Source organism: Salvelinus sp. IW2-2015, linkage group LG32 (genome assembly GCF_002910315.2).
Source record: "Salvelinus sp. IW2-2015 linkage group LG32, ASM291031v2, whole genome shotgun sequence".
In the NCBI taxonomy this organism is placed as follows: domain Eukaryota; kingdom Metazoa; phylum Chordata; class Actinopteri; order Salmoniformes; family Salmonidae; genus Salvelinus; species Salvelinus sp. IW2-2015.
In genome coordinates this window covers 28,576,652-28,599,464 of record NC_036871.1, presented here as the reverse complement: position 1 = coordinate 28,599,464, position 22,813 = coordinate 28,576,652, and the positions used below count along the sequence as shown (strand labels likewise).

The 22,813-nt window shown below is 41.1% G+C and overlaps 1 protein-coding gene across 1 annotated transcript; it reads right to left on the bottom strand.

Annotated features, from left to right (window-relative positions):
- Positions 1–531: 531 nt before the first annotated feature.
- Positions 532–22,722, bottom strand: atg9b (autophagy related 9B). Its single transcript, XM_023977314.2, has 15 exons — positions 22,441–22,722; positions 21,677–21,812; positions 21,358–21,401; positions 17,626–17,690; positions 17,340–17,510; positions 14,496–14,637; positions 13,443–14,191; positions 12,969–13,122; positions 7,228–7,407; positions 6,259–6,504; positions 5,756–5,997; positions 5,411–5,504; positions 5,218–5,305; positions 4,899–5,077; positions 532–4,143 (listed from the first exon to the last, which is right to left on the bottom strand). Exons 2-14 carry the CDS (start codon positions 21,783–21,785, stop codon positions 4,917–4,919), a joined length of 2,445 nt encoding a protein of 814 aa, XP_023833082.1. The 5' UTR covers positions 21,786–21,812; positions 22,441–22,722; the 3' UTR covers positions 532–4,143; positions 4,899–4,916.
- Positions 22,723–22,813: the final 91 nt, after the last annotated feature.

Sequence of the window (22,813 nt, the reverse complement as noted above, 5' to 3'; positions counted from 1 at the left end):
ATGAAGTGAACATGCACTTCTTGTAATTATCAAATTATATTTTGTACGTTTTATTCATATTTTTCATGATTGCAGCAGAAGATTCAGATAAGAAGCAGTAATTGAGGCTTAAAGGAGGGCAGCAAAGGTTCCAGGGGGGGCAGCAGAGTTCTCCCTAGAAGTGTCTCCATCGCACCTCCATGACTCCTCCGATCTTAGAAAGAACTTCAAGTTATTTTAACTTTTATTTAGCTCTTTTTCTAAAATGCTGCCAATAGCTTTGTTTTCTTACCTTCTGAATTGTTTGCAATTAGTTTGAATTAAAAATTGTTGATACACCTATTCTTATATGCCAATTGTTGAATGTTAATTATTACTAGTTATGTCCAGTTTGTTTATCACACTAATAAACTGCAAAATACATTTTAAAAAGAGAATGGCTGTGCAATGCATTATTTATGAAATGTTTCATGGCAGTTCAGGAATAGTATTTGAAACGTTTGTGCCAATGCAAACATTGCCAAGGAAACTCAAGAAATGCATAGAACAGAATGTATATTACATTTTTTATTTCAAATCAAGTACATTAGATCTTGGGACACACTTCAATGATTAAATACACACAATAAGAATTCCTTTGCCTATTCAGTTACTGAAAACAAATAAAATGTGTATGATAAAGCTTTGCTAAAAACAAGTTATTTTGGCATTGTTCATTCTCAGCTAGTGTTTCTTAAATTAAACAAAACAAACAAAAAGAACAAACCTAAGTAACAAAGAATAGATGGCTCAAAATCTATTTAACACTAGAATATGAAAACGTAGCACCTTGTACCAGTCAAAATGTTTTAGTTTTTTGGGGGACTGGTTTGTAGTGGATAAGAAGGGATGATATTGAATGGGGAGCCTCAATGACAGAATTAAATAATAATTAAACATAAATGAAAAGGGTATAGAACATTTCCCCTCCCCAACTGATTATTTTGGACTGGGGAGGCAGACAGTACAGAACGAAACACTTTGATCAGATTAATTCTGTCATCAGGTGAAAGTGATTTGACTACTTTGATGTCCAATATCAGTCTGTTGTAGTTAATGTTACACAGGACTCATCAACAATATTAGAATACAATTCCCACTGTATACTTGGTGCCAAAACATGACAATCCTGCCAAAAGAAATACTGTACATTATGTGCTGCTAAAATACAAAGTAAAATTAGCTCTGACGGTTTCAATGGCTTCTAATAAGAACTAAAGCTAACCCTAAGGCACTGCTCAAAATAAAGCAAAATAATAAAATAAAAAAAGATAGGGAGAGGCAGTGCAATCTAGCTACGGAAACTGGTAAGACTCATGAACTACCACGTCTCCCCTAAAACTCATTACATCAGTAAAACAAATGGAACACCAACAGCAAAACCATATGTGGCATTGACTAGGCCTATAATGTTACTTAAAACATTGACAGACATTTCCCACTAATTGGTGAACTTTTGCTGACCAGAGGTAACAACAACCAGGTCTGTGATAGGCCCACGTTATGGATGATAACAATCCTACATATGGTTATTATATACACAGTGAGAGAGGCCATTCAGGATGGGAGTTCCACTCACTGTTCCTTTGAGACCTCGGCTTGATCTAAAATTTAGTTTGATGCAGGTCTATCAATATAATTTTTATTTTCAATCAGTGCAAAACTTTTGAGTCAACGTTAGCTTAGCATAGTTAGGTTGATGTCTACATCCACACCACTTCAAAACACAAATGAACAAAACGAAATGAAGGGAAAAAGTCATCAAACACATATACTCTCTAAAGTCTTACAATAGTGGTCCTGTTTGGCTCAGTTGGTAGAGCATGGTGCTTGCAATGCTAGGGTTGTGGGTTTGATTCCTACCACGGGACCAGAACAAAAATGTATGCACTTGCAACTAAGTCGCTCTGGATAAGAGCAGCTGTTAAATGACTGAAATGTTGTGGAGGATACAGAGATATACATATAGGTGTGGCCTAGGTTATTGTATCAGTGGGACATAGATACAGTAGCAGTAATGGAGCTTTTGTGTAATGTTTCAATAAGCCGTTCTGGCTACAGTACCAATGATACATCATGCCACTTATTTCTAGGGATGATGGCTGGTTTACATTCAGCATTTACATGCAGACAAGTTTGCTCTCCTTTGAGTTGTACTGTACTGATGAAACCAGCAAGGGGTGCTGAACCACACATGAAGGATTGTTTCATTTCAAAGTTGCATATCCAAATATGTTTTGTCAAAGGCAATTCAACAAAAAGATTCCAAAAATCCGTTTTGTTCAATGTTGTATGAGACATACATTAAGGAAAACAAGTTAGATTTACATGGGGCGCCTTCAAGATTTCTGTTAAGACATTCAGTTATTAACATTAGATCCCAATCATATTTGGTATGAATGCATTTACTATAAAGATAATTTTTCAACAATAAATACTAAATGAAATATATTAAAAACCTGTCCAGTTTCCAGATTTGACATATGACATATAATTAATTACAATATGAGTGAAATAGTTGTTTTCCTTTGACATTTTTTGAATGAAGTATGTAAAATTCTTTAAAAAAAAGAATGCTATTCTGTGTTGGAATGGTGTGGGCATACCCCAACAACAGAATGGTGTGGGTGTATAACGGTCATTAAAAATATTAATGTGAGTATACCGCTGATTGGCCAGCTCACATCATCCTCTATAACCCTCAATCTCAACTCTGGATTTCAAAGTTAGTTCCACTGCATTTTTTCATTGCACCCTCTAATCAGGGACTAATTTAGACCGGGGACACCAAGTGAGTGCAACTAACTATCAGGTAGAACAGAAAACCAGCAGGTTTAACCCTCAAGATCTGATTGCTGTAATTGCAAAATAATAATAAAGTTCACTTGTGTGTACATAGGGGAAAGTGTTTCGTAAACAAAATGTTGAGCAGTACATGCAAAATCAATGTATACAACAACACTTCTTGATTTACTGTACATAATATGCAACCCTCCATTGCTTATTCTCATACCTACCCACAACAATGTAGTTACTGCCTCTGCAAATATGTAATCTTGATGTATGTACCTTTGTCAAGTATAACACCCCTGTTGCCAGTGGAGACTGTACATGGAAGATACTTTGATACAAAATAATCAAGTTATTATATGTTGAATCCTGTCTTAGAGTCACCCAGGATTTTAAAGAAAGAGAATAATATTAGGCCCATTTAAATCAGACAGCAGCTTTTAATGAGATTTTATCCAGTTTACAATTGTGGTTAATTAATCTAGCCCATCTGTAGGCTTTTGTCAGATTTTCTTGTGGGGTCCTATCTGTAGTAGCAGTAGTATAGTTGCAGCCTGCTTCATGTCACTGTTTTCAGTACTTTTCATCTTCCCCAAGGATTAAAACTGCCCCAAGGACTAAAAACAACTAAACTTAAATATTCATATAGAGGTAAGACGCTAAAGTGTATTTACAAATGTCAAGCAAAAAGTAAGGGCCAAATACACCAATGTAGAATTTTGCACTTAACTTTCCTCATATAGTGAAAATGGTCAGGAAGCTACTATGATACACCTTCACTCCATAGTCTCTTCAGCACCAGGAAAGACACCATTTCCACCATGAGAAAGTGAACCCAGACCCATATTGTAAACCTCCCAAATGCACAAATCAAACTTATATATATATATTAAAAAAACATGAATACACAACAAAAGTGTGACAGGTTTTGCTGCGTACCATGCTCAAGCCTGCCCTGCAAGTGTCCTAGCTGTGCATGCCACTCTTTCCCAGAGTCCCAAAGCGCTCACACCACACACACACACACACACACACACACACACACACACACACACACACACACACACACACACACACACACACACACCTCTATGAGCGATGTAAATACATTCTATAACAAAACAATGACATGGAGAGAGGGACGGAAGACATACAGTTGGTTTCCCTGACGACAACACCTCCTGATGTGATAGGAGGAGAGGCATGGAGACAGTGGTTATCCAATGAGTTCCCCAGCTGCCTGTGCTGTGTGACGTCATAAAGGTCCTATCTATCCTATACTCCAAAAAGATCATCTAAGGCCACAATGTTCATCCAGAAAGGAAAGTGTAAACACTGCAAAAGAAGAGAAAAGACAGTCAGCCACACATCCCTTGTGGGATATATATATATATTTTTAAAGGTCCATAATGTAATTGTCTATGACCCGACTGTTTTCAGATAGACATTTTAGTCATAGAAAGCAAGTCTAATAAGCAGTAGATCCATTATATGTGCAATATTTCTGTTTCCCCTCCACAAATTAAATGTTTGCTTCTTTTTACTTTCGGTTTTGTACATCAGCTTCAAACAGCTGAAAAATATTTTTGGTTATAAAGCTATTTCATATTTTTGGTTATAAAGCTATTTCATATTTTTGGTTATAAAGCTATTTCATATTTTTGTTTATAAAGCTATTTCATATTTTTGGTTATAAAGCTATTTCATATTTTTGGTTATAAAGCTATTTCATATTTTTGGTTATAAAGCTATTTCATATTTTTGGTTATAAAGCTATTTCACATTTTTGGTTATAAAGCTATTTCATATTTTTGGTTATAAAGCTATTTCATATTTTTGGTTATAAAGCTATTTCACAGCGGTTTAGATGGTACAACAATTCTCTTCATTTGCTTGATGTCACAAACTGAAATCTGGCGAACATTTTAGAATTTTAGAAAACAGGAAAGGGCAGGGCTATTTCTACATATTGCACATTTAAGAAAAGCAAAAACAGTAGTACTAGATAAAAGATAATTTTCGGACAATATTAGCCTATAGATTATGGAGGAGTGTCCGTGTGTAGGAAATAGAAATGTGATGGAACAAACCCATTTATTTAAGGCACTTCAATAGCTACTCCTAGAGTCCTGCTTAGGAGTCGACCCGCTGTTGAGGATTTCCTCTTCCTCTGCATCCCCCTCCTCTTCCTCCGTCCAGCCTCCCAGACGCAGCGGGGTGGGCATATTAGACAGGCTGACTGCTGTGTGGACGCTGTGCGTCTGAGAACCTGATTGCGTAGATAGAGGGTCGGAGCATAGACAGTTGGTCAACTGGATGTCATAAGCTAAAATCAACTACCAAACACGCTCCATCTGTCGTTAGCCAAGATTTTACGTAAGTAAAAACAGATGAATGACTGTTTCGTACCAGCGTTGCTGCTTAGCTCTCTCATTGGCACTGGGTTCTGCCACTGGCCGAATGTCCTCTGGTGGGGGAGCGAGTTCTGTTGGTGGACCTAGGGACAGAGTGGAACACACGTCACACACTCGGTGTGTGTGTGTGCGTGTAGAAAAGTAAATGAAAAAAAGGACCCTGAGGCCAACTCTTCGAGGTTACCTACCTCATGCATGTAAATAGCATGGAGACTCATCTCAGCTGAGGCAAACTCTGAAAGCAATGTAGTGCTCTTCATTCGAGAATCACTGGCTGACATGCTGAGGAAATAAAAACAAGCTATTATCAGCAAGTCTAAAAACAAACATCCAAGTACATTGTTATTAATCACTTAATTCACAGACTATCAACTAACCTCATATTCAATCAATAATGCACCTTCGACAAGCGGGTACTGTATCAAATCAATCAACACTTTTGCGTTATGGATGAACCTAGACAACAGTGTTGTGTTTGCAGAGTGTGTGTTTGCAGAGTGTGTGTTTGCAGAGCATGGTGTCGGTCTACCTACCTGTCGATGATGGTGCGGTCACTGCAGTACATGGTGCTGTCAGGGTGGGTGGAAGGCAGATGGATATGCGAGCGGGAGCGGCTGGCGTGGGGGAGCTGAGAGTGGGAGCTGGATAGCGAGGCCAGGACGCTGGCGGCGGCAGAGGCAGCCGTGCTGGGAGGAACGAAGCGGCGGTCTCGGCCTGGTAGGCCTGACGCGGTCAGCACAGGGTGGGCCAGGACACTTGCCAATAGGTTGTCAGGCTGGACAGGAAAACATAACCCAGAGGTCAGTATACAAGCAAATTGTCAAGATATAACTCAACATACTGTAATCCAATAACAAACCTTAGACAAATTGCAATACATTGACATCATTGTTGGATGAAACAGTTGAATGACTAGCAGAATCGGGTTGCCGTTATAGTGTTGAGGCAAATATCTACCTGTGTACTAACTGTGACTGACAATGAATTAGCTGGATGGGGGATGTGGGTGTAGTGGGGAGTTACTGTAGTTACTAACTTCATTGCCGGACCCGTTGGAGAGCAGTGAGGAGCAGAGCGGGGCCTCAGAGAGCAGCAGCTGGGTAGGGGGTCCTCCCTGGGCGTCCTGGTGCACCTTCTCCTTCAGATGGCTGATGAACACTGAGCTCTCCTGGGGGGGCTGCCAACGGGGGTTCTTGATGGTGAAGTGCATCAGGGACAGCTCAGTCTTGCCGTTCTCAGCCTGCTGGTACACAGACGCCTCCGTCTGGCCCTCAGACATCCACTGAAACAGACAACATGTGACAATTACTCACTGGAACAATGCAATATTGAAAACAATTAACTATGCGGCCTCCCGAGTGGTGCAGCGGTCTAAGCCTTTGTATCGCAGTGTTGGGGTGTCACTACAGCCTGAGGTTCCATCCCAGGTTGTGTCACAACCGGCCGTGATCGGGAGTCCCATAGGACGGCGCACAACTGGCCCAGCATCGTCCGGGTTAGAGGAGGGTTTGGCCGGGGGGCTTTACTTGGCTCATTGCGCTCTAGTGACTCCTTGTGCGGGCCGGGCACCTGCAGTTTTACTTCAGTCGTCAGTTGAAAGGTGTTTCCTCTGACACATTGGTGTAGCTGGCTTCCGGGTTAAGCGAGCGGGTGTTAAGAAGCGCAGCTTGGCGGGTCATGTTTTGAAGGAAGCATAACTTGACCTTCGCCTCTCCTGAGACCGTTGGGGAGTTGCAGTGAAGAGACAAGATAGTAATTGGATGGCAATTGGATATCACGAAATGATGGAGAAAAAGGGGGTAAATAACAAAAATATATATAAAATAACTATGCATAAGTGACTAATATCAGCAGAGGACGCATTCACATTAATTGCTGATGCAATAATGATGACCTGGTGATCACTGACCTAAAAACAGCAGTGAGAGTCTTCATTTCAACAAAGTAATGACAATACTTTCCATATCAAAGTCCCTTTCCCATACCCTAAATTACAGGCACTAACCAGAGGGTTTCCATGACGACGGATGTCCATCTGTGCGAAGGAGCAGATGTCTCCGACCCCAACTACCTCCACAGTGAAGTTCCTGAAGAAGTCAATGATCTCCAGGGACTTGTTCCTCAGGAGGAAGATGAGAATGAAGGGCGTGACGATGGGGCTAATCAGCTCCTCCAGGATAAATAGCTAAACAGACAGACAGACACAGAGACACAAAGACAGACAATACTGGATGAGGATTTGGCGGTATTCAGCCTTGAGATCTGCACCCTTAACTTGAATTTTCACATAGCCTATGTCATTCACTGATTGTTAATGAGAGAGTTGCGAGTAAAGTTAAGCACTTTGATCTCAAGTCTGAATACTTTCCATTGTGTACCCCAAACAAATGGTTAAAGTGGCATAAGATGAATTAGTTCCTGTGTGGGAAGTGACATACAGTATTATGGTGAGGTCATATGAATTGGAGTGTACAAGAATAACTTAATACAATTACAGCACTTGTTGAGGCATTGAGCAAATCTTGAGCAAACCCTTACATGTCTGTTACAAGTAGGGCTGTAGCGGTCACGAAATTTCGTCAGCCGGTGATTGTCAAGCAAATAACTGTAAATGGCTATGGGCTACACTAGTTAATTTAGCAGACAAGATTTGCGTATAATTCCGTGGCATTATTTTATAGTATTTTATAGTATGAAGAATACAATGGAACATAATATAAATATTGTCTTCAAACGATTTGAGGGAGTGCACACGTGGTTATTCTGTGATGAGCGGTTAACAAAGAAATAGGTATTCCTATATGCTTCATTTAAAGTTATTAATGTAACTTTAGTTGTTCTACAAACACTGGGCAATATGTTTTTACTTTTAATACATTGTAAGTTTGCATGATGAGACGCTAATGATGATTTGAAAAAACTTGCTGGAAAGGCACAAGCTGTGCTTTGTTTTTTGCGCAGGCTGTACACACTCCAATCGTCTCTCATTCACATTTTGACAAGCATCCTCTTTGTGACGATAATGAACCCTAAACCAATTCATGTTTTATGTGACCCTGAGTGCTGCATTGTGCCTTTCTACCCGAGTGGGCTGCGCAATCCGCGCAATTCGTCTCTCACTCGCATTGCTCTCCGTCACATGATTGGTTCTTTCTCACAGAATTTCAGCATGCTTATTGGGAAGGACACTCAACAAGCACTTACACAAATGACTGATGATTGGCTGAGAGAAATTGACGATAAACTGATTGTGGGGGCTGTCTTGTTAGAATTCAGTGCAGCTTTTGACGTTATTGATCATAGTCTGCTGCTGGAAAAACTTGTGTTATGGCTTTACACCCCCTGCTATAATGGGGATAAAGAGTTACTTGTCTAACAGAACACAGAGGGTGTTCTTTAATGGAAGCCTATCAAATATAATCCAGGTAAAATCAGGAATTCCCCAGGGTAGCTGTTTAGGTCCCTTACTTTTTTCAATTGTTACTAACGACATGCCACTGACTTTGAGTAAAGCCAGAGTTTCTATGTATGCGGATGACTCAATGCTATACACGTCAGCTACTACAGCGACTGAAATGACTGCAACGCTCAACAAAGAGCTGCACTTAGTTTCAGAGTGGGTGGCAAGGAATAAGTTAGCCCTAAATATTTCTAAAACTAAAAGCATTGTATTTGGAACAAAATACTCACTAAACCCTAAACCTCAACTAAATCTTGTAATAAATCATGTGGAAATTGAGCAAGTTGAGATGACTAAACTGCGTGGAGTAACACTAGAATGTAAACTGTCATGGTCAAAACATATTGATGCAGTAGTAGCTAAGACGGGGTAGTAGTAGTAGCTAAGAAGTCTGTCTATAATAAAGCGATGCTCTGCCTTCTTAACAACACTATCAACAAGGCAGGTCCTACAGGCCCTAGCTTTGTCGCACCTTGACTACTGTTCAGTCGTGTGGTCAGGTGCCACAAAAAAGGACATTGCAATTGGCTCAGAACAGGGCAGCACGGCTGGCCCTTGGATGTACACAGAGTGCTAATATTAATAACATGCATGTCAATCTCTCCTGTCCGAAAGTGGGGGAAAGATTGACTTCATCACTACTTGTATTTATGAGAGGTATTGACATGCCCCGAGCTGTCTGTCTAAACTACAGGCACACAGCTCGGACACCCATGAATACCCCACAAGACATGCCACAAGAGGTCTCTTCACAGACCCCAAGTGCAGAACAGACTATGGGAGGCACACCGTACTACATAGAGCCATGACTACATGGAACTCTATTCCACATCAAGTAACTGATGCAAGCAGTAAAATTTGATTTAAAAAATGGATTAAAAAAACATCTTATGGAACAGCGGGGACTGTGAAACAACACAAACATAGGCACAGACACATGCATACACACACTACATACACATGGATTTAGTACTATAGATATGTGGTAGTGATGGAGTAGGGGCCTGAGGGCATACAGTGTGTTGTGAAATCTGAGAATGTATTGTAATGTTTTAAAATTGTATTAACTGCCTTAATTTTGCTGGACCCCAGGAAGAGTAGCTGCTGCTTTGGCAGCAGCTAACGGGGATCCATAATACATACAAATGTGATTAATTTAAAAAAGTTATTTGGCCACTTTAGTTGTGATACAAACCTTATTAAAACATATCGGCCTATGGGCTAGGGTACATGAGATGTGCGACTATGATTCAAAAAGTTGCAAAAAAACCAAACATTGTTTCTGATGCTGGGCATCAGTAACAAGTGATATTATATATTTCACAAGTGATAGGCTAATATTGTCACCCATCAGACTATTCTTCATTTAATCTTGTCTTTACATACACCACCGGTCATTTTAGAACACCTACTCATTCAAGGGTTTTTCTTTATTTTTACTATTTTCTACCTTGTAGAATAATAGTGAAGACATCAAAACTATTAAATAACACATATGGAATCATGTAGTAACCAAAAAAGTGTTAAACAAATCAAAATATATTATATATTTGATATTCTTCAAAGTTGCCACCCTTTGCCTTGATGACAGCTTTGCACACGCTTGGCATTCTCTCAACCAGCTTCATGAGGTAGTCACCTGGAATGCATTTCAATTAACAGGTGTTCCTTGTTAAAAGTTAATTTGTGGAATTTCATTCCTTCTTAATGTGTTTGAGCCAATCAGTTGTGTTGTGACAAACAAGGTAGGGGGGGGTATATTGGTAAAAGACCAAGTCCATATTATGGCAAGAACAGCTCAAATATGCAAAGAGAAACCACAGTCCAACATTACTTTAAGACATGAAGGTCAATAGGGAACATTTCTAGAATTTTTAAAGTTTCCTCAAGTGCAGTCGCAAAAACCATCAAGCGCTATGATGAAACTGGCTCTCATGAGGACCGCCACAGGAATGGAAGACCCAGAGTTACCTCTGCTGCAGAGGATAAGTTCATTAGAGTTACCAGCCTCAGAAATTGCCGCCCAATAAATGGTTCACAGAGTACAAGTAACATGTCCCGAGTGGCACAGCGGTCTAAGGCACTGCATCTCAGTGCTAGAGGCGTCACTACAGACACCCTGGTTCGAATCCAGGCTGTATCACAACCAGCCGTGATTGGGAGTCCCATATGGCGGAGCACAATTGGCCCAGCGTCGTCTGGGTTTGGCCGGTGTAGGCCGTCATTATAAATAAGAATTTGTTCTTAACTGGACTTGCCTAGTTAAATAAAGGTTAAATAAAAATCTCAACATCAACTAGACTGTGTGAATCAGGCCTTCATGGTCAAATTCCTGCAAAGAAACCACTACTAAAGGACACCAATAATAAAAAGAGACTTGCTTGGGCCAAGAAACACGAGCAGACCGGTGGAAATATTTCCATTGCTCTAATGTCCAAATTTGAGAATTTTGGTTCCAACCACCGTGTCTTTGAGAGATGCAGAGTAGATGAACGGACGATCTCTGCATGTATATTTCCCACTGTAAAGCATGGAGGAGGTGTTACGGTGTGGTGGTGCTTTGCTGGTGACACTGTCTGATTTATTTAGCATTCAAGGCAGTTAACCAGCATTCTGCAGTGATACACCATCCCATCTGGTTTGGGCTATCATTTGGAAAAACTATCATTTGTTTTTCAACAGGACCATGGCCCAACACACCTCCAGGCTGTGTAAAGGCTATTTTACCAAGAATGAGAATGATGGAGTGCTGCATCAGATGACCTGGCCTCCACAATCCCCCGACCTCAACCAAATTGAAATGGTTTGGGATGAGTGGGACTGCAGAGTGAAGGAAAAGCAGCCAACAAGTGCTCAGCATATGTGGGAACACCTTGAAGATTGTTGGAAAAGCATTCCAGGTGAAGCTGGTTGAGAGAATGCCAAGAGTGTGCGAAGCTGTCAAAGGCAAAAGGTGGCTAGAAGAACCTCAAATATATTTTGATTTGTTTAACACTTTTTGATTACTACATGATTCCATGTGTTATTTCATAGTTTTGATGTCTTCACAATTATTCTACAATATAGCAAATAGTAAAAAGAATAACCCTTGAATGAGTGGGTGTCTAAAACGTTTGACCAGTAGTGTATACTAAATAATATATATATGTGACATTTCTTTTGATTTAGAATAGACCATTATCATGCACCTGTATCGAAACAGGGGCAGCGGGAAAAAAGACATGTCATCTATGTACTTAAATAGCGAATGGAGGACGCTTTTTCCCATGGTTCATTTTCATGCCAGCCAGGTAGGCTATACTCCAGTTGTAAAGAGAAGCAATGAGCTTAATATTAGGAAAGTTGAGAAATAAATATAGTAAGCTTAGCCTATAGAAAGCTAATAGGATCCTCCTATTTTTATTAGCTGCCATCACTGTTTTCTTCCACAATTACATAGCCTATAGAAATGTTGCGCAACATGAGCTCTCATGAAGTGTTTGATTAGATTTTTGATTAGATTTGCATTGATGTCAGAGTGACAGTTACCAAGTTTGGTAGGCTACTAATGACCAGCAGCAGAATCAGAGCTTGGAGAAGCCTAATTACCGTGACTAAACGGTCATGTGGAATTTGACTGCCTTCATGACTCATGACCGCCAGTGTGGCGGTAATACGGCCACCGCAACAGCCCTAGTTACAAGAGCATTTCAATTTCAGATCGTATGTCATAAAATCATACACTGACCAGCTGAATCCAGGTGAAACCTATGATTCCTTATAGATGTCATTTGTTAAATCCACTTCAAATCAGTGCATATGAAGGGTAGGAGACAGGTTTAAAGAAGGATTTTTAAGCATTGAGACAATTGAGACATGGATTGTGTATTAGTGCCATTCAGAAGGTGAATGGGTAAGACAAAAGATTTAAGTGCCTTTGAACGGTGTATGGTAGTAGGTGCCAGGCATCTGTTTGTGTCAAGAACTGCAACGCTGCTGGGTTTTTCACGCTCAACAGTTTCCCGTGTGAATCAAATATGGTCCACCACCCAAAGGACATCCAGCCAACTTGACAATTGTGGGAAGCATTGGAGTCAACATGGGCTAGCATCCCTGTGGAATGCTTTCGACATCTTGTAGTCCATGCCTCGACGAATTGAGGATGTTCTGAGGGCAAAAAGGGTGTAACTCAATATTAGGAAGGTGTTCCTAATGTTTTGTACACTCTGAATAGTTCAGTAGTTCCATTCTATCTAAGCTGCAGCCAATGAGCAGTCTCTATTTACTATCTGGCCCTTCTCACCCACCGCTTTGTACTGGAACAGCTGTGCCACCTCGTCCCGGGTCTCGCTCTTGTTGGCGTTGCCCCTCCAGTGGTCTGGCATGTAGTGGATGTGAGCCAGCACACACTGCAGCAGCTGCTCCGGGCACCACACCATGTGTTCGTCTGGGATGAAGGACCTAGGAGGAGGGCATATTCACAGACATCATCTCTCTATTTAACACAACATATTATATGGATTATGGACAGACTGGTATGTCTGGGGGTTTAACATAGGCTGAAATGTTCTCTAACAAAGACGTTCCCTTCTGCTCCCTCGCTCATTACTGTCTGTTAGAACTGGTGGGGTGACAACAATATGGTGGAATCTAGGTGGAGCTGTTGCATACCAACTCTGCAATGGGAAGGGGTAAGGAACAACTTTTTCAAATGATACACAGCCACAAATCACTGCAAGATCATTCCGAGAGGTAACCATTCCCCCTGTCCCGTGGCTTACCTGGTGATGGTGATAACCACTCCCAGCACGGTGATGGCGGTCAGGATGTGCTGCACGGTCAAGACATCCTCATCATACACAGTCAGTGCGATGAGCACGGCCAGCACCGAGCCCGAGAAGAACGCCACGTTCTTGGCCAGCACGGTGAGGAGCGGCGAGGTGAACAAGTTCATGTACTTGGAGATGGGCTTGTAGCCGCGGCCTAGCCTGCCGTGCAGCTCGTGGTCCAGCTCATTGAAGTGGCGCAGGTAGAGGCGGCCGAACATAGACCAGCGGCGTGCTCCTAGACTCCCTGGCTCCCTCCTGATGACCTCGGTGTAGCTGAAGAAGGCGTAGAGCACCTGCCACACCAGGATGAAGGGGCAGAGGAGCAGGTTGGCCACGCCTAGTAGAAGAATGACCCGGCTCAGCTGCTGGGCCAGCTCCAGACGGTTCCCTGCTCGCTTGTACTTGGGGTGCAGGTTCCATTTGTTCTGGAACAGCGACCCCGGACCCCAGAAGAGAATCAGCTCAAAGTTGTACTTGAGGCCCTGGGTGAGGAACACCAGGTTTCCCAGAAGGGGGAGCTGAAGCTGTACAGGTAACAGGGACTTATTGACCATGGCTACCATGTAGTTCTTGAAGCGCAGGATGCGGTGGTAGATGTCCAGCTCAGTTAGCTCCTTCTTGTGGATACACATCTGCTGCTCCCGCTGCAGGCTGATCAGACGGTCCTGGACCTCCTGCCATGTGAAGTTACACAGCTCATCCTAGAAAGGGGAGAGGTCAAAGGTGTTCAGACTTTGTACCCTGATATGAGGGACACTGTAAGTTACAGGTAAGCTGGGTGGGTATAACAAACATTTTTCTTTATATCTTTTGAAACCAATGGATTCCAAGGAAACTGACAACTACAGTAAGCTAAAACGATCTGAAAACAAAATCGGCATACCACTGTTTCATGAGACTCTAGGATCAAAAGTAAAATACAATTATCCCTTAATGTGTTATTCCTGGTCACTGAAACCTGTATGTCAACCCCTTATATTCAGTGGACATAAAAAAATGCCTTACCATGCTGATCTTCAGTGCTTTGATGTAGAACTGGCGTATCTCCCAGTAGCTGAGGATGTTGCAGAAGACCTTGATCATCCGGTAGACCCAGAAGATGGTCGCCATGATGAGCAGGAAGATGATCCAACTGTTCTCCTGGATCCTGGGGAAAAGAAGGGATGAAATAATTCATATTTGTAGTCTCTGTTTGACATTAGAGGTTGATTTCAATGAATGGAAAATGCATGTGTATAGAGGTTATAAAACATTAGGAACACCTTCCTAATATTGAGTTGTACCCCCTTTGCCGTCAGAACAGTCTCAATTCGTCAGGGCATGGACTCTACAAGGTGTTGAAAGCATCCCACAGGGATGCTGGCCCATGTTGACTCCAATGCTTCTCGCAGTTGTGTCAAGTTGGCTGGATGTCCTTTGGGTGATGGACCATTCCTGATACACAAGGGAAACTGTTGAGCGTGAAAAACCCAGCAGCGTTGCAGTTCTTGACAGTCAAACAGGTGCACCTGGCACCTACTACTATACCCCTTTGGATGATGATGCAGGCCATGCATAGAAGGTCAAAATTATTTATTTGCATCATTGATGTATGACCATAACTAACTATCTACAAATTAGAGTAAAGAAGCCTTATAAATCTGTTAGTTTAAGACTCCTCACAGGTGACCTGAGCCAACCTTATGTTGTAATGTATGTTGTTGGGCCTGAGAGGTATCTTAGGTAAATTAACTCCTGTTTAAGGTTTGTGGCTTGGTTATGTCCGACTAACGTTGTCTCTCCTGCGTATCAGAGAGCTGCTGAGAACCAGCTGGTAAACTTTTAAGTATCCCATGTCTTTTCAAAACACAGAACAAGTCACACACAGGTTATGATCTAGCTCAGTAGTTCCTAAACTCCTATTTTTTTTTTTTTTTTAAAGGAACTTAGTTCACTTTTCAACTTACTCTTTAAAGTTTAAATAGTAGAATGCACAAGGTGCAATAAAAAAATTGGGTAGTGCATCATTAGTGGGGGGGTGGGGGGGGGGTGTTCCCTAATGCTGGAAGTTTGGGAACCCCTGATCTAGGTAACCACCCTGGTAAACATATTCAGGAGAATGAACAATGAACATAAACATACATTCAGGAGTTTAATTTGGAAATAAAAAAACTAAAACAAACAACGTGACAAAGTTAGGCTACTTCCGGATTTGTGTGACATCTTTTTCATTTCCAGACCAATTCAAAATGGTAAAATAGAGAGGAGTTAGGGGGAGGATGGGAGAGCAGGCAAAGTCTGTGGTTTTAAGTGATGGGACATGCTGTTCCTCGATTAGAATTCCTAGCAGTGGTGTGTCATCATCTTCCGTCTAAACACCCATTCAGTCATGGAGGGCTCTTAGAGAAGGGATTCGGGGGGGTCAGCCTAAGATTGTGTTTGTGTGCAGAACCAGATTAATGATATGAAAACAAGAAAGCTTGTTTATCCATCTTGGAAAGAAATGTGGCGGGGGTGGAGGGGACTGGGTCTAGCAGCAGAGCTTAGGTGTGTCATGGGGTACACAGACTGCCTGCCCAGACCTCAAGAGTGACTCCTTTCAGCTACTCAGTGAGCTGTCCCTGTGTGAGACTTACCATGTAGGGGCTATCCATTACATTGTTTTCCCTGGTATTACTCTGAACACAGTGCACTGATACACAAATAACCTGCTTCAAGAACCTGTCATCAACTACAGGCTGACGGTGTTGCAACTTGCCTCGTGTTTCCAAGTGTTTTAGGCCGAGGCTATGCGGATGATTTAGTATTTTGAAATAAACTATTCAAATGTAGTTGCAGGGAACTTAATTTATACTTCAGATTTGTCTTTGACAGAGAAGTCATGACTACCAAAGCCTTTGCTCGGTAGGTCTAACTAACTAAGCTCTTCAACACAAGGGTTCACCTAGTTCACAGCACACAAGGCTAACTAAAACAACTTTGGATCAAATTTTATTAAAACAGCAGCCCTACCTCAGTCCATTGAACACAATTAGACTTACATGCCAATAGCACTCCAAATTAATTAAATTAATGTCAACTTCCAATTAGATAATAGGAAATGACAATGATAAGACTTCACCACTCAAAGAGCTCATATCGCAATTAGCATCTCTGATAAACAAGAAAATGATTTCTTCATCATAATGTTCTGAGTGGAAGTATAACCCACAGGCAATGTGAAAGTAGGCCAGAGCTCTGCGCTCCACAGTGTATCTCTATGAATGTGAGCATGTCTTACAGTAAAACCTCATCTGACACAACCCAATAAGCAAACATTAGCCTCAGAATTATTGGTCATCATTACATTTTGCTGGAAATTCCCTTTTTAGGCCTGATGAAGTTCTGCAGGCTCTGAGATGTATACCCTGGTATAATTCTGTCTAGTCACAAGAGGATAAAATAACCAATGTCATGGAGAAGGATTTACATTCTGGCATTGGCAGTGATTTTGGGATCCCCATTAGTGACAGCTAGTCTTACTGGGGTCCGACATATAACGAATAAGACATTACAGACAAAATACTTTACAATTGACATACATGTAAAAACATTAACAAGTAGTGTGTGTGTGCATCTATCAGTTACACATACATGTCAGTAAATACACATAACAAGTAGGTCACATGGGGGAGAGGCGTTGTAGTGGTAAGACAAGGGGTACGTCAGAAGTCAAGCACTCAGATTTGTTTCTGAGGGATCATGTACAAAAACAATAAACCTGAACTGGCAACAAGGACAACTACTTCTACCTCAACTACACATTCTTATAGCCATCCACGCATCTATAGGCTACCAATCCATCTATTAAGCCAATGCTGATTGACCTACCTCTCAGTGCACTGCTGGCTTGGTAGGATGGCATCAGGCAGAGAGACCTTGTTCCTGTCCAGGGGGTTCTGGCCAGGTCCTGTGTGGTTCACTGCCCGGTTGGCAAACAGTATATCATACTCCACACAGTTGAAGAGGAATGTTGTGAAAGTGACCACAAACAGGAACTGACTGCAATAAGGAGTTTGAGATGTTGGGGTTAAACATTAGCTGATATAAACTTTGAATATTGTCTTGAAACAATCTTACATTAACATGAGGTTTGTAAATAAATGGATATACTTACAAAAGTTCAAAGAACTCTGATAACATCATACAAGCAAAGCCATTTTTCTGATGAAACTGATAGATGTGGAAATTTGAGTTAAGGAAAACGGAGTCAAGTGTTTTTTTTGTCATAGCCTACAAAACAACCACTCTTGAAGTAATCATTGATGGCTAATCAAATAACAACCATGATGTAGGTTTTTTTAAGTAGACTTAATACATCCATTACAGAGAAACAAAACCACAACAAAGCAACGTAAAGTGAACCAGTATGGCATCAATATCATTAAAGTACAGAGGACGTTCTGGAAGGACACACATAATTGAAAGTCGTTCTCCTGAGGCAAGTCTCTTATTTAAAGTCACTGTGCATCACGAGTTGCATTTATTTACAGCCACATCGTACTGTCAGAATCATATTAATGTCAAAGTGGTGTTTAAAATTGCTCCTTTCTAAATGAGATTGTTAGGTGATAAAAATGATAACAGACATGATAAAGCTGCAATTTTAAACATCATACTGAAAGTAATGCTTATTTCCAAAACAATAAGCTACACAGTACCAGTCAAAAGTTTGGATACACCTACTCATTCAAGGGTTTTTCTTTATTTTTACTTTTTTCTACATTGTAGAATAATAGTGAAGACATCAAAACTATGACATTTCATATATGGAATCATGTAGTAACCAAAAAAATCTAAATATATTTTATATTTAAGATTCTTCAAAGTACCCTTTGACTTGATGACAGCTTTGCACAGTCTTGCCATTCTCTCAACCAGCTTCATGAGGTAGTCACCTGGAATGCATTTCAATTAACAGGTGTGCCTTGTTAAAAGTTACTTTATGGAATTTCTTTCCTTCTTAATGCGTTTGAGCCAATCAGTTGTATTGTGACAAGGTAGGGGTGGTATACAGAAGATAGCCCTATTTGGTAAAAGACCAAGTCCATATTATGGCAAGAACAGCTCAAATAAGCAAAGAGAAACGACAGTCCATCATTACTTTAACCTCTCTGGGATATGTGGGACGCTTGCGTCCCACTTGGCCAATAGCCAGGGAAAATGTAGAGCGCCAAATTCAAAAAAATTATATAAAATCAAACTTTCATTAAATCACACATGTAAGATACCAAATTAAAGCTACACTCGTTGTGAATCCAGCCAACATGTCAGATTTCAAAAAGGCTTTTCGGCGAAAGCATAAGATGCTATTATCTGATGATAGCACAACAGTAAACAAATAGAGTGTAGCATATTTCAACCCTGCAGGCGCAACACAAAACGCAGAAATAAAATATAAATCATGCCTTACCTTTGACGAGCTTCTTTTGTTGGCACTCCAATATGTCCCATAAACATCACAAATGGTCCTTTTGTTCGAATAATTCCGTCCATATATATCCAAATTGTCAATTTATTTGGCGCGTTTGATCCAGAAAAAAACAGCTTCCAATTTGCGCAACGTCACTACAAAATATCTCAAAACTTACCTCTAAACTTTGCCAAAACATTTCAAACTACTTTTGTAATACAACTTAAGGTATTTGTAAACGTTAATAATCGATCAAATTGAAGACGGGTCTATCTGTTTTCAATACAGGAGGACAACAAACTAACGCTACTTTTCTAGTCTTGCGCAACTCTCAAACAGTACACATAACGTWACACTGATTCCAGATGGCCGTACTTCTTCATTGCACAAAGGAATAACCTCAACCTATTTCCAAAGACTGGTGACATCCAGTGGAAGCGGTAGGAACTGCAAACAGGTTGATTAGAAATCTAGCATCCCAATGAAACTTCATTGAACAGACAGTGACCTAAAAAAAACAAAAATCTGAATGGTTAGTCCTCGGGGTTTTGCCTGCTACATAAGTTCTGTTATACTCACAGACATGATTCAAACTGTTTTAGAAACTTCAGAGTGTTTTCTATCCAAATTTACTAATAATATGCATATCTTATATTCTGGGGATGAGTAGAAGGAAGTTGAAATTGGGCACGCTATTTATTCAAAAGTGAAAATGCTGCCCCCTATCCTAGAGAAGTTAAGACATGAAGGTATGTCAATACGTAAAATGTCAAGAACTTTGAAAGTTTCTCAAGTGCAGTTGCTAAAATCATCAAGCGCTGTGAAACTGGCTCTCATGAGGACCGCGACAGGAAAGGAACACCCAGAGTTACCTCTGCTGCGGAAGATAAGTTCATTAGAGTTACCAGCCTCAGAAATTGCAGCCCAAATAAATGCTTGACAAAGTTCAAGTAACAGACACATCTCAACATCAACTATTCAGAGGAGACTGCATGAATCAGGCCTTCATGGTCAAATTGCTGTGAAGAAACCACTACTAAAGGACACCAATAAGAAGAAGAGACATGCTTGGGCCAAGAAACACAAGCAATGGACATTAGACCGTTGGAAATCTGTCCTTTGGTCTGATGAGTCCAAATTTGAGAATTTTGGTTCCAACCGCCATGTCTTTGTGAGATGCAGACTAAGTGAACGGACGATCGCCACATGTGTGGTTACCACCGTGAAGCATGGAGGAGGAGGTGTGATGGTGCTTTGTTGGTGACACTGTCTGTAACTTATTTAGAATTCAAGGCACACGTAACCAGCATGGCTACCACAGCATTCTGCAGCGATACACCATCCCATCTGGTTTACACTTAGTAGGACTATCATTTGTTTTTCAACAGGACAATGACCCAACACATCTCAACGCTGTGTAAGAGCTATTTGACCAAGAAGGAGAGTGATGGAGTGCTGCTGTAACCGATGTGAAATGGCTAGCTAGTTAGCGGGGTGTGCGCTAATAGCGTTTCAATCGGTGACATCACTCGCTCTGAGACCTTGAAGTAGTTGTTCCCCTTGCTCTGCAAGGGCCACGGCTTTTGTGGAGCGATGGGTAACGATGCTTTGTGGGAGGCAGTTGTTGATGTGTGCAGAGGGTCCCTGGTTTGAGCCCAGGTAGGGGCGAGGAGAGGGACGGAAGCAAAACTGTTACATTGATGCTGTTGACCCGGATCACTGGTTGCTGCGGAAAAGGAGGAAGTCAAAAGGGGGATGAGTGTAACTGATGTGAAATGGCTAGCTAGTTAGCGGGGTGCGTGCTAATAGCGTTTCAATTGGTGATGTCACTCGCTCTGAGACCTTGAAGTAGTGGTTCCCCTTTCTCTGCAAGGGCCGCGGCTTTTGTGGAGCGATGGGTAACGATGCTTCGAGGGTGACTGTTGTCGATGTGTGCAGAGGGTCCCTGGTTCGAGACCAGGTAGGAGCAAGGAGAGGGACAGAAGCTAAACTGTTACACTGCATCAAATGACCTGGCCTCCACAATCACCCGACCTCAACCCAACTGAGATGGTTTGGGATGAGTTGGACCGCAGAGTGAAGGAAAAGCAGCCAACAAGTATGTGGGAACTCCTTCAAGACCGGAAAAGCATTCCAGGTGAAGAAAAGCATTCCAGGTGAAGCAGGCTGAGAGAATACCAAGAGTGTGCAAAGCTGTCATCAAGGTGGCTACTTTGAAGAATCTAAAATATATTTTGATTTGTTTATAGCACTTTTTTGGTTACTACAGTATTCCATGTGTCATTTCATAGTTGTGATCTCTTCACTATTATTCTACAATGTAAAAAATAATAATAATAAAGAAAAACCCTTGAATGAGTAGGTGTCCAAACTTTTGACTGGTACTGTATATTGCCAGAGAAACATGTTTATCACAAAAATGTCTTAAAAGGATATTCTTGTAAAGAAGTTGTCCAGATTCTTGATATGGTGCCATGAGTCTGCAAATTAGGGATGGGAATAAATGTAACATTGAGACTTAATGAAACCATTACTTTTGTTCAACAAAACAGCAATAACAGTAGTAATCAGGTATGATTTGAAGAAAACAACAACTTTAAGTGAATCTAGAGCCTGGGCTTATAGGAAATAGTAGTACTGTGTCATTACAAGGAATCACATTATCACACAAAATCATATTATACAATAACATAGCCTTTATGTCTATCCCTGATAGAACAATATATATTACGTTATAATATAACCAGTACAGTACCACTCAGGCCCTCTGGCACATGCACTAATAGGTCCTCCTCCCCGGGAGGTGAGTCCTCCTCAAAGTCATCAATCCGCTGGTACTCCTGGTAAGCTTCAAAGTTCGCCATTGTCCTTCACATTCTCCCCTGTACCTCCTCCAATAGGCAAGTTGGGAACACACACAGTGTTATTGTGGTGTGGATTGAAAGGAGCAGCATTCATCAACGACGAGTGTCAGACACAGTGAACACACACTACATAGATGATGTCAGCTGTGTGAGACAGTTCACAGCAAGATGAGCTATCAACAACATTCAACTGGAGGGTTAGATAACCAAGTAAGTGTAACGTTAGATTTAAAATATCTGGTCTATTTGGTTTTCTATGCATTCTTGCCTTTCTTGGAATACAACTTGCCAACGTTAGCTAGCAGTCGTGTTCACGACAGTGTGACAGGTAACGTTGGCTAGCTAACAGAAATAGGCATAACGTTACATAGCTAACGTTAGTTAGATTTACTAAATATTGTGTTATGTTGGTTACTTGTTGTCAACAACCAACCAGTCATTTTACAGATAACTAACGTTAGCTAGCTAACATTCGCTAAAGCAAAATCAGACAGCTGGGGACAGCTTGCTACTGTAGCTATTATGCTAGTTAACGTTAGTTAGATACGTAGCATTACAATGTGACGTTGAATGGTTAACGTTACCTAACACCAACAAAGGCAGCAACAAACTACCAAGTAGCTAACTATCTAGCAAGGTAGCTAACTGTTCTTACCTCGATCAGCTTATGTTCTTGCTTGCCAGTCAGTTAACGTTACTTGTTTATCCTTGCCTTGATGTACTACTATTAACGTTATTGTTCCCTTCACGGTCCATTCGCAGAATTTTAAATTCAAGTGGCCTGGACTTCAACGTTATTTGTCGAGCTATTGGAATAACCAATATTATATATTTAACTAATAGCTATTAAGGGTTGATAACAACCTAACTAACAGTAGCTGGCCAGCTAAATAGCTAGAGATCATTCGTGGGCTTCCACTGTTTTGTCTTTCACAAACATATGTCAACAAAACACAATTTGACGTCACTTAATTTTAACGATCGTCACTTCCGCGAGACGAATGTCTTTTTTTAAATTTCACAATGAC